This window comes from Rhinichthys klamathensis, unplaced genomic scaffold (genome assembly GCF_029890125.1).
Source record: "Rhinichthys klamathensis goyatoka isolate OS25496 unplaced genomic scaffold, OSU_Roscu_1.1 h1tg000679l_1, whole genome shotgun sequence".
In the NCBI taxonomy this organism is placed as follows: domain Eukaryota; kingdom Metazoa; phylum Chordata; class Actinopteri; order Cypriniformes; family Leuciscidae; genus Rhinichthys; species Rhinichthys klamathensis.
In genome coordinates, this window is record NW_026607111.1 from 230,114 (window position 1) to 243,319 (window position 13,206).

At 39.2% G+C, this 13,206-nt stretch overlaps 2 protein-coding genes across 2 annotated transcripts in view; one reads left to right on the forward strand and one right to left on the reverse strand.

Annotated features, from left to right (window-relative positions):
- Positions 1-13,206, forward strand: part of rabac1 (Rab acceptor 1 (prenylated)) — a 197,104-nt gene that overhangs the window by 34,538 nt on the left and 149,360 nt on the right. The gene's annotated exons all lie outside the window — the stretch shown is intronic.
- erfl3 (Ets2 repressor factor like 3) overlaps positions 2,853-13,206 on the reverse strand; it is a 51,902-nt gene continuing 41,548 nt past the window's right edge. Inside the window, exons 3-5 of the mRNA XM_056241863.1 lie at positions 7,842-7,957; positions 6,704-7,743; positions 2,853-4,515 (exon numbers count right to left, since the gene is read on the reverse strand). Coding sequence (XP_056097838.1) covers positions 3,892-4,515; positions 6,704-7,743; positions 7,842-7,957 — 1,780 coding nt within the window. The 3' untranslated portion in view covers positions 2,853-3,891. The remainder of the gene's footprint in view (positions 4,516-6,703; positions 7,744-7,841; positions 7,958-13,206) is intronic.

Here is a 13,206-nt window from a genome sequence, read left to right on the forward strand (position 1 = left end):
TAGTAGATACAAAAAAAAGTTACTAGTAGGTCATTAGACAGTGTCAAGTTCAAAATTCACTTAATTTAACCTGTTTCACAGACACTAACAATAATAAAAAAAGAAATAACAAGAAAGTGAAAAACTGAGAGAAGAAAGGTTTACAGCTATTTAGTAGACAAGACACATATGTGCAATGGCCCTTAATACAATCACAATAGAACAAAATGTTTTTTCTTGCTTTTGTCAACAGATAGGCTATGAAGTATAATGTATGCTCATCTTCTTATACCCCTAAAATAAAAATATTATAATAGTAATTATTTCAATTAGCAGCATCGTTTACATGGACGTTTATGTTTATAAGACGTATATATCATTTGTGTGAGCAAAATGATTTGAGGGATCAAAAATCAATGGTGATTTTACATGGTTGATAACGCATGCGCTTCTTCTCTTCAGACAGCAGAGGTCAGTCTTAAAGTGTCTATGTTATATATCATATCAACAGGCTGAATACATAACACGACTTTATGGAGCACTTTTCAAATGCTAATGGTGTAAACTAAAGCATATTGCTTTGCATGGAATTGTATATACTTTTCGTTTATATCAATTTATTTGAAATGAGTAGTTTTTTTTCACGTTTGTATTGCAAGCATCAATATGTATGTAGATCCACATATATGTGGGTCTCCTGAGGTACAGAAACACTAAAGACAAGAAAGAGACTCTGGAAGGGAGATTTTACTTGTACGACTAAAATGGACTAATCTGTGTTGTAAAGAAAAGTTGCAGAAACCAGATGGCTTTTAACCAGTTTAATTGACCCTGATTACATTTTAATTACAATTCTGAAAAAAAGAACACAAAAATGAATAAAGGAGGAATTAAAATGTTACATCATGGTATTAAAACCTGTAATTATGAATTATGAAACCACAGAAATAAATTTCGAGAAAGTAAGTGAGAGAGATATAGACTTTTACACAATAAAACAATACACAATATATCTTTTAAAATCATACAATCCCCCGATGAAAAAAAATTACAAGAGCAAGAAATCAGTAACACTACAAAATAACAATTACATAACATGACTTGAGTACAATTCATAAGCCCGATCCTCCACTGAATGCCCTTCCTCCATCCTATATCTCTCCACAATAACCACCCATATTAAAGTTACAGTTTTACGTTAATTTACAAAATTTTAAAATGTTACACTAAACACGCTGTTGTTGGGTTGCTCGTGGGAAGGCAGGGGTTGGGAAACATTCTTAAAAGGATCTCTTACAGTATTGTATACAATGTTATCATGACTACAACATGAAGAAAAAAATGTCAACAATATAATGATAACTAATAATAATAATAATAATTAGGATGAACAGCAACATTGACATCAGAGAGCAAATAAACAGGAGCAGTTCGGGTGAAAAACAAATAATAATAAAAAAAAGTGACATCCTGGGATAACCAATGAGAGCAGCCTAAGAGAAAACAAATATCTTCCCTCCTAAAGAAAAACAATGCACTCACTTTGTGCCCAAACAAAAGTTTACAGACTGCACTGGTCAATACTGCTCACCCCATCTCAAATTCAGCTCCACCTCTCACATTATGAGGTATGCCGGGCGTAAAATAAGTGCAGCCTACTTAAAGACTTGACTCATCGAATAAGAAAGCAGGAGATCTTAAACATAACCAAATCTGGCAGAAGGGGGAGTAAGGCAGCTAGAAAGAGTTCAAAACTTGGAGGTGGTGACACAGTTGCCAGTCCAATTTTGTCTAATGAATCATTTTAGGTATCAGAGACACTTCAGACATGATACAAATACTTCATGTCACTGGAAAACCATTATATCATGGCTAGTGTCCGACTGGCCACCCCGTCGATGTCTCAAGTCCTGTGCTCAACTTCCACATGGCTTTAGTGCACACAGGTTTATGAGGTTCATGATGCAAGATTTCAAATGAATTACAGCCTTGGGTGTGGTGTAACATACATGCACAGAGACCTACAGCCTCTGTCAAACACACACACAGACGCACACACACACACACACACACACACACACACACACACACACACACACACACACACACACGCGCGCATCAGTTGTGGCAGTAAGAACAGGATGTCGAGGAGGTGCATGCTGGTTAAAGATCCGAATGTGCCACATCATCTGTGGTGCAAAGCTCTCGTGCTTTGTTAGAGTCTTGTGTACAATTTAGTCTTTCGCTCCCTCTACCCCTACATTTCATTAACATGATAAGAAAAGCAAGAGTTTCCTCCCTTATTCGAACGGCAGCATTATCCCTGAGGAGAAGAGTCAACTTTCCCCTCGAAACGCAATCGGTTACAAAACCCCCTGAAATTGATATATCAGTTAATGCTATGCTTTCTGTTTATAGTATGTTTAACACATAATATATTAAGGTATATTGAGTGTATACTGTTCTTTAAGATTTTTGTTTTCCTTTTCAGACATGCTAGTAAAACAAGGCATAAGAGGCAGTATATGTGTGTGTGTGTGTGTGTGTGTACATGTGTGCGAGAGCGACTTCTGGCCACATGCCTTCTACAGTCTTTCTATACTTATGTTAGTATTTAAATGTTTGGGATTATAGATTGGAACTGTTCTTTCACCTCCCCCAGTCCACAGAAAGATCTCATAAGGGTCTGTGGCTGTTGTAATATGGCTAAAGGACTGTGGGGACAGTAAATAAGTACAGAATTGGCACTTGGTTCTAAAGGGTCCGTCAAGTGCCAAAATAGTTGAACGAGTCCTGGTGAATCACTGTACAAGCTGTGTGTGTGTGTGTGTGTGTGTGTGTGTGTGTGTGTGTGTGTGTGTGTGTGTGTGTGTGTGTGTGTGTGTGTGTGTGTGTGTGTGTGTGATATGCTGGTTTAGTTCACACTAAAGGACTGACTATACAAGGGAAGCTTGTTATAAACTCTCTAATATGTATCAACTTCAGACTGTCATTTCAAAGACTAAGAAAGTAGCCATTTAAGAGATTTAAGAGTATGGTCTCTGAACCGCATGTTATGCCCGAGTCATTTCATCCCATCGGAATGAAAGTGATTCAGGTATGGTCCCAGAGGGGGAAAAAAGAGAATGGAAGAGAGCGCAAAAGTTTTAGGGTGAGCTGGTTTAGATAGAAAAGGATAGGAGGGAGATATCCTGAGAACTTACACAGCTAGATTTCAAAAACACACACATTCACACTCGAATCAGACACACGCTTCATACAGGGAACAAGAAAGGGATCATGTCTGAGTGTATGTGTGCGTGTTGAGGGGTTTTGTCCCTGAGGGTTCGGACTTCTGACCAGGCTGGTTTTAGAACAGTGTCTATTTGTGACTTTCTGTGCATTTGTATCCCACCACATCACATAGAGACAGATCACAGTCTGTCACTGAGGAAAATAATGCTGGGTTGCTGGAGATGAAGATCAAGATCAAGTCCCTCAAACCAAACCAGTCCTTCTGATGCCCATCTTTAGGTCTCTTTGTGGGGTTTTGAGGGATAGCTCGCAGGCACTTTGCAAAATAAAATTCTCTTCTAAAAATATAAAATATTCTCTAGTGCCTAAGGTCAAAGTTCATCACTCCTGAGGGTCGCTGGGGCACGTGGGTGAAGTCATTCATCATCAAGGTCACACTGAGATGTACTGGAACGCGAGCCCCTCGGCTGAAGTTGAGGGCGGCGGGGGAACGAGGGTAGCCTGGGGAACAGGATTTGATTAAGCAAGGGTCAGTTAGTCGAAGTGTGCAGTGTATGTGTCAGTATTACTGTTGTCAGTATCAGCAGTCATTCATCTACAAAGAGTCACGTTTGAGTGTGGGTCCATCAGCAGTTGTAGAGTTGTGTATCAGCAGTCGTCTACATGTGTCGATGCGTATCAGCAGTCCTTGTTCTCCAGTGACAGCTGTGCCGTGGCTCGGTGGAGCTCTGCGCTAACTCTGTGGTGAGCGAGAGGAGGTGGGCTTTCTCCCTCTCCGCTCCCACTTCCACTCCCACTCTCCTCCAACATCCCGTTCCTCTCTCTCCCCCTCTCTTCTCCTCTCACTTTCTTGTCTTCCGCCTCTTCCATGTGCTGGTCCCTGTCCCAGCGCCGTTTGAACCGTTGCTTCAGTGGGATACACTGGGAGTGCATTTGTGGCAGTCCGCCGGATGCCAGCTGCAAGTCCGCAGGCTCTACAGGTTCGCTCTTCACAACAGGGTTACCGCGGCGACCATCGGCTGAGGAAGAGGATGGAAGGACGAAGAAGGGTGGAGGTGCGGGGGCTTTGAACACCTCTTCCTCCAAGTCCTCATCTGGGTGGAGACGGGCATCAGTGCCATTGGGCTGTTGGTGCTTTTGGCTGCGAGGATAATGCTGATGCTGATGGTGATGGTGATGATGATGATTACGGTAGTGAGAGGGGAAAACGGCAAACTCTTCGTCTCTTTCATCAGCTTCTTCATCACTGATGTCGGTCACTTCGACTTCCTCTTCTGATTCAATGTCAGATATGGGCTCAACCTGTAGAGAGAGACAGAGTGGATATAGTCAAAACAGAGTTGGGTGTTACTGAAAAATGACTTTCCATGACTTCTCTAGACATTTGTGATGACTGTATAAGGATGGTTAAAAATCTTGTTTTCGCACTAGCGTAATTTCCAGAAAAAGAAATACTTTATAACTGAGCATAACTACACCTTACTTTATTCATTTCTATTAGTGGTCCAGGCTTCCAAATATGGAAGATTGTTTGCGCCACGGAATAAAACATTTTAAAAGATAACTGAGACTTTCTCTCACAATTGTGGGTTTACATCTCGCAATTCTGAGAAAAAGGGTGAGAACTGTATGATATGAAGTCGCAATTAGAATTGAGAGATTTAAACTCGCAATTGCAAAAAAAAAGAAAAATAATAATTTCTCACAATTGCAAATTAAATCTCGCAATTGTCTAATTCTGAGGGGAAAAAAGACTGTTTTCTCAGAATTGTGAGTCAATATCTCACAATTCTGACTTCATAACTCGCAATTACGACTTTATATCTCACAATTCTGACTTCATAACTCGCAATTACGACTTTATATCTCACAATTCTGACTTCATAACTCGCAATTACGACTTTATATCTCACAATTCTGACTTCATAACTCGCAATTACGACTTTATATCTCACAATTCTGACTTCATAACTCGCAATTACGACTTTATATCTCACAATTCTGACTTCATAACTCGCAATTACGACCTTATATCTCACAATTCTGACTTCATAACTGGCAATTACGACTTTATATCTCACAATTCTGACTTCATAACTCGCAATTACGACTTTATATCTCACAATTCTGACTTCATAACTCGCAATTACGACTTTATATCTCACAATTCTGACTTCATAACTCGCAATTACGACTTTATATCTCACAATTCTGACTTCATAACTCGCAATTACGACTTTATATCTCACAATTCTGACTTCATAACTCGCAATTACGACTTTATATCTCACAATTCTGACTTCATAACTCGCAATTACGACTTTATATCTCACAATTCTGACTTCATAACTCGCAATTACGACTTTATATCTCACAATTCTGACTTCATAACTCGCAATTACGACTTTATATCTCACAATTCTGACTTCATAACTCGCAATTACGACTTTATATCTCACAATTCTGACTTCATAACTCGCAATTACGACTTTATATCTCACAATTCTGACTTCATAACTCGCAATTACGACTTTATATCTCACAATTCTGACTTTATAACACGCAATTGCGAGTGTATATCATGCAATTCTGAGAAAAAAATGTCAGAATTGTGAGATAAAAAGTCACAATTACCTTTTTTATTTTTTATTCTGTGGCGGAAATACTTCCATATGCAAATTACACTTTTGAAATCACCCGATATTCTTAAGTTTTCTAGAACTGTGGGAACTGATACGACTTATCAACAAAAAAGTAAAACATTCACGTTTTTTTTTTATTCCTTAAAAAGTTTGAGCTGAATGTTTTTTTTTTGTTTGGAATTGTTCAACCTAGCACTGAAAATATTAAATTATTTCAAAATATAGACTTGAGGATTTATTAGAGATGCATTTATTCATTATTAGAACTTATTACGCAGTGTGGACAACCATCAGTACGTTTACATACAATTTGAAAGTAAAATTTAAGTTGGACTAAAAGGCCATTCACACCATGAAAGAGAACTAACAAAAATTAGTTTAGTGTTCACACCAAAGGAAGATAATGTAAAATTATAAGCACACTGCAGTTTTGTCGCCTGCTGCTTTAAATACTCCAGCTCTTTAAAGCCGGGTGAATACTGATTGGCTGTCAAAGTTTTCATCGTTCATCAGCTGGAAAAAAAACTTAATTGGAAGGTTAATCTAACGATATTGTTCCTCTGTGACGTTATCATTACAGCTGTGGTATGTATGGACTCTGCTATTCTCATAGAATTAGAATGATTAGTAAAATTATACAGTTGTAGTTATCACCCTTGGTCTAAACAGGCTTTAATTAATTTTTTTAAAACATAATGTAAATGGTTGAGTATGACTAAAGTCATACCAGTCCGATTTTTGCAAAGTTCGACTAATGAAAAACAAGGGGAAACTTTTTTTTTTAAAGTCACCAAAACACTAAGTAGCTCAATTACAACTGCGCATGTAATCGTACAGAACGTAATTACCTTAATCTTGGGCAAGCCAGCGCTGTTTAGCGAGCCAGTTGAGGAGGAGTTGGACACCAGTCCCGACCCACTGGCTGAACTGAGGTCACTACCAAACGACAATGAGGAGCCCAGACCGGATGTAGATGTGGAGGAAAGCAAGGTCTGTCGACCCTGACCATCGCGCTGTTTACGGCCCAGTGGGGGAGGCTGGAGCTTGAACTTGAAGGGCGAATGGTGCTGCTCCTCACCCAGGTGGTGGTGAATAGGGTGAGCGTGAGGCGGCGGGAGGCTGGAGTGATGGCTGTTGAGGACCGAGGGCCTCTCGGCAGGGCCGCGATCACAGGCCTGGGGTCCGGGCATGCCTTTGTCAGGGCGCTGAGGGTGAGGAACGATGATGTTAGGGTAATGAAAGAAGGCACGGGGGCTCAGGTGGTAATTGTAGACGCTCTGGGTGTGAGCCTGCAGGTATCGCTGCATGTCCTCTGGGTTGAAGGAGAAGATGGATCCAGGCATGGGCGACAGGGTAGGGGAGGGCGTGTAGGCCAGGTGAGAGCCTGGGGTCATGGAGAGCGCTGGTGACAGAGGTGGCGCCAACAGGCCAGGCCCTCCCGGACCAGGCAGCGGCGAAACGGTGAATGGTGAGAGAGGCTCAGGATGAACCCTGTGTCCGACCTCTGACATTCGATGACCTCTGTGACCGCCTGGTCCACCGTACATCCTGAACATAGCTTCGTGAGACAGACGAGGGTGAACGGCACCACGAAAACCGCCGCCGCTACCTCCTCCTCCTCCTCTCTCAGCCACTCTTTCCGTCACTCTCTCCTCTGACGCACCTCCGTTCCCGTCTTCAATCTCAGAGTTGACGGAAGTTCCATCGCTGCAGTCAGAGACGGACCCGCGGGCGATGCGGCGGCCGCTGAACATCCCAGGACTGCGCAGCTCCTCGCTGCTGGGAGACCGCAGCACCTCGGACACCTGCATGTCTGATGGAGCGGACGGAGGGAAGCGGAAATGGGGACCTGTAGGAACCGGTGGAGCACTCTGAGGAACAGCCGCTCCTGAGGAGAGACAAACACAGCAGGGAGAAGGTCTAAGCTTTGTTTTGTATTTTACTGTGTAAATAAGTATATGTGATGTGTGTGTGATCGTTTTGTACCTGCAGACCCCATATCAATGAAAGGGTAGTTGACCAGGACCAGCTTGTTGAAATTAAACTTGTAGGTGAAGCGTTTTCCTTTAGTTTTGTGTAGAATTCTCTTGTTGTAATAATACCTGCACAAAGACAAGCAGTCCACATTAGCCCACATTGAAATCAAATTTAAACCTGGAAATAAACAAAGTATTAGGTTATTCTACATTTTAAAACAAAGAAACGTCATGATGTAAAATCAATAAAAATATTCCAGATTCTAATCTATTTGTAGGTCACTAATCAAATTTGTACAGACGACCATGTCTTTTCTTCCATTAAAGATGCTCTTTGGATCATCTCAATTCATGCTGAAGAACATGAACATCAGGTTTGACAAACTTGTAGAGTTCATGCAGCTTGAGCGCTGCTGTCAATAAAATACAAAAAGGGGTATGCAATACGTACACACACATTTATGTATGTATATATGTATATATATATATATATATATATATATATATACACACACGCATACATAAATGTGTGAATACGTATTGCATTTATATAGCATTTTCACCAGTGCAGTGTACAAACAAAATTTTTAATTAAATCAGTTTAATGCTGATACATCAGAAAGAGACAGAAAGGAAAGAAAAGAAATATTACAATATGTGTTTGTATATTTGTTGTGTACATTTGTGTGATTGGAGCTATTGTCAGGTCACTCTAGTGCCAGTTTATATAATACTATAACCCACTGATAAATTCTCCTTTCTTAATCTCCTTATATAATCCCATTCTCTCTCCTTTCCTATCTATATATTAACCTTTGTCCTTCCCCAGCTCTTTACATAACATCTCTCTACTCCTCACAACCCTCCATCCATTTATGTAACTCCAATAACACAGCATCTTTCTTACAGACCTGCACAAGTGTGTGTGTGTCTGTGTGTGTGTGTCTGTCTGTGTATAAATCCCTGTGACAACAATTCATCTTGTACTTAATAACCTTTGAGCCACAATTCTCTGTGAATGGCATGTTTCAGGGAAGATGCTGACACTGAGCTTTTTAAATGCATAAGGATATATTTACTCACCCTGCGCGTGTGTGTGTGTGTGTGTGTGTGTGTGTGTGTGTGTGTGTGTGTGTGCGTGTGCGTGTGTGTGATCAATCAGACAGTCTTGTCTGTAGAGATTAAGCCGAGACAGACAGATACAGTCTTGTGGTCAGATGAAGATGTCAGCGTGTGTAAATGTGTTTAATTTGAGGTCAAAATGATTTGAGGTTGCCTGAACCCCCTCAGGTTCAGACAAGCAAAAAGGGAAAATTCTTACTATGTGCTGTCAACCAACAGTCATGAAAAGCGTGTGACAACGGGCACCACAGCATATGCTGAATGCACCTTAAATATAACTATTAACAAAGACGTAAGCAGCGATCATGTGACCCACTGTAACACTCTGAGCCACACAGTGATATAAATATACTTGAGACAGCTGTGGATTACCATGTCTACCAAATACACCAGCAGCAGCAGTGTTTGCGTGGATAGACGTCCAGCTCACACAATCCACTTACTTCTGCACTGTTTGGCTGGAGGTGGTAACCTGAGCTTATATGACGGATGACAGATGAAAACATCTAATGATGACATCCTGAACTGTGATGTTCCAATCAACAGGCCAGGCAAAGTAACACTTATTTCTGTGGCTGTCAGAGATGACTGGTTCTTAGCAAAAGTCACACAATGTCATCATTGGATGTATTTTCTATATAGAGTGGGGCCGTTTTCCTAAGCACAGGTTAAACATCCTTAAACTGCAGTACATTGTGCTTTCTGTGGTGAAAACCCAGTCAGTGTAGTATGTAACAGCTGGGGTTTTTCTTGAATTGTCATAGGTTGCACTTTCCTCGACATGATCATGAAGACATGACTTTCAGTTATTCTTAAAAAATACATTAAAATGCAACCGAAAATCATAATGAAGAAAAAAAGCCTCATTAAACACACCTGATCCAGCTCATCAATTCATTCAGGCTTATTTGAAAACTATAGGTGTGTGTTTGAGTAGGGCTTGAACTGAACTCTGCAGGGCTGTGGCCCTCCAGGAATTGAGTTTTGCACCCTTGCTGTATGATTTCTAGAGCTGATATAGGGCAATTTGTTCAGCAGTGATGCAAGTTTCATTGTGATGGCATCATCCGTGATTTCGAGGAATAAAATGATGCCATTCATATCATGTACGACACAATACCAGCTTCAGATTGCATCATTCATTGTTTTGCCTAAAAAGTCCAAACCCAGTCATAGATTCATTCATAGATCCAGTCAAAGATGTATTTTAGTCATTTCTGGTTTAATTGAGATCCCTTCCCTTTATTACTCACATATCCTCTGCCATTCCCAAGTCAAGAGTCGTATACAGACCCAATAGCATAACTTGAAAACTAGAGCCAATCAATAATTTAAAGCATCCTTTTCATTCTCAGTGACCCAGAAGTAGTAAAGTCTGACTATGTTTATTTCAGAAGCATTTTGGCTGTAGACAAGTGATAGTGAACTTATTTAGTTTGGAATAATCATTCATTCTTATTATTAGAAGAAAATAAGCAGTGATGCTATTCAAATATCATTCATATTTGAAAAGTTTTGTCCAAAGTTTTCAATATTTGAAAACTACTATCCAGGAAAAAACAAAACAAAACATAAAACTGAAATTACATCATAGAATAGACCACTGCTGACCACTTCTTTATTGCACAATGCACATTTCTTGACATGAAGCCTTACAATGTGTTTAATATCACTATTAGTAAGGATAGTACGATCATTGTATAATAATCTTTATTCGGTCTTTAAAGTGTACCAAAAGTATACTTGGAATAGTTCCACTTTAGCACAATCAAATATACTTAAGTATATCTTTAGTTTAACTATTTATGGGTTACTAAAGTGCATTAAATACAAAATTATTTGTTCTAATTTAGCAGACTTCAAGTAAACCAATTTAGTATACCAAAAGTACAATAGCAGGGTTTTTATATTAAGTACATAAATATGTAAATGTATTCTAGTATACTTAAGTATAAAAATATATTTTATACTTAGCATAAAATAAATGTATTTCAAATACATTTGAGTATATTTATTTTTCACTAGGGTTGACCCCAACACCTGCGAGTAAAATACTCTTTCTTAAATATTTGTCTTGTTAAACCAGATCAGCAAAACTGCATAATGTGACTTTACAAAAAAATACATCATAAAGTCATACTCTATGGCAGAGAACAGTGCACTGAAAAAAAATTGCTGTAGAAACAATTTTCAATGAGAAATTGCTAGTAAATGTCACAAACCATTACAAAGAAATGGCAATTAACAAATTGAATTAAAATAGCAATTTTGAAGTATAACAACTAAAATAGTATTTTCTTGTAAACGCACTCCAATAATTGATATTTTATTTACAAATTTACAGTGTGTGTGCGTGTGTAAGAAGTGCCCACCCCACACGTGTACCCGCTCTCTCAAACACACTTTAAAGAGCATTTGAACTGACTTCAAAGCAGAAGAAAGGATTCTTTGAGCATCTGCAACTAGTGGCAACGACCCTCCTTCTGTCACACACTTACACACCTGTGAACCCACACACTGGTGGCTGGTCTAACAGAAACAGTGAGAGCTGACCAATTTTCAAAGGATAGGATATAAAATCCCCACATTTTAACAGATGTTGGCAGATACATGTATTCCGATCCGGTGACTAAATGACTTTAGGTGGTACAGTCAACCGATTTCCAGGAAACAGTCAGATTTCACTGGGTTAGAACTTGGATTAAACAGCAGATTATTAAAAGCTCTCAGAGTCAATATTCTGTGACTGACGGGAATACAGAAGCTGAACAAACACTACAGCGATTCGTGGAATTCGCAAATCAGGGCCTTAACAACCTGCTTTATAAAAGAGACAGAATGAAGAAAAGAGAGAGAGGGGAAGAAGATTATCAGTCAGATGCTTATGATGTACATTGTGCAGTTTTTTCCTGTCGTGTACTTGTTGCGCTATATTTGTGAGGGACTAAATGTGGGGGGAAACTTTCCTTGCATATTTCTGAAATTATCATACAAACGCAAAACAAAATAATATATATATACAGTATATATATATATATATATATATATATATATATATATATATATACACACATACATACATACATACATACTCACAGATGTCTGAAAACAACCTCACAAATGTCAAATATCCATTTGTAAATTTCTGAAAATGTATACAAAAATGTCGGCAACACTTTACAATAAGGTCTCATTAGTTAACGTTATTTAATGTATTAACTAACATACTAACAATGAGCAATATATTTGTTACAGTATTTATTAATCTTTGTTAATTTTAGATAATAAAAATGTAGTCGGTCATTGTTTTTCATGTTCGTTCACAGAGCATTAACTAATGTTAACAAATACAACTTTTGATTTTAATAATGTATTAGTAAATGTTGAAATGTTATGGTATGGTTTAGGGCTAGTTTACAGTTCTTAAACTAGGCTGTATATAATGAATAGAAGTCCTCATTTGGATAGTAAATGTGTGTGTGAGGCGAGAGGAGATGGTGGGGGGAAAAAGTGAAGTGACGGGGTGGGGTACGAATGGGCCTGTGTGGCTCTAGGGCGGATGGTAAACGGACAGTGAGATCCACTCCATCCATAAGCTCTATTGAGAAGCCAGAGATAAACATCATGTTTTGTATGGTGCGTGTGTTAGCGCGTGTCACTGTTGCACTAGCGTATGTATGTGTGTATCTCCACCCACTAAGCTAATAAAGAGCTCATTCTGTCCCTGACAATAAGACCCAAAACTGCCCTCAAATACACACGCGCACACACACGCGCATGTCGTCATCCTCCTCCAAACAAAGAGAGCTGTTGTAGGACAAGGCCTCTGACCCACTCTTTCCACAAGTACACACACACAGAGTCAATCTTAATCAAATCTCCAAAGAGTGAAGAAGAAATTATGGCTGGCCACTTCAATCAACATCACATCAGTTCTGATGCTGATGACTGCATTGAGAGCGTCTGACATCAAAATAACATCACAGACATGTTTAATATAACGACAGACAGTCCCAGACTTTCACTTCCTGTTAGCAATGAAAAGGAAAAATGTTTTAAAAAGTTTGAAGGAAGAAAAAAAGGGGGCATTATTGGTTTGGACCCCATTGATTTTCATTATATGCTCTAAAACAGTTGAAACATTCTTTAAAATATCTTCTTTTGAGCTCCTTAAAATAAAAGAAAGTCATATGGTTTTGGAGTGAGGTGAATGTAAGTAATGATAACAGACTGCATTCAAACTGATCACATGA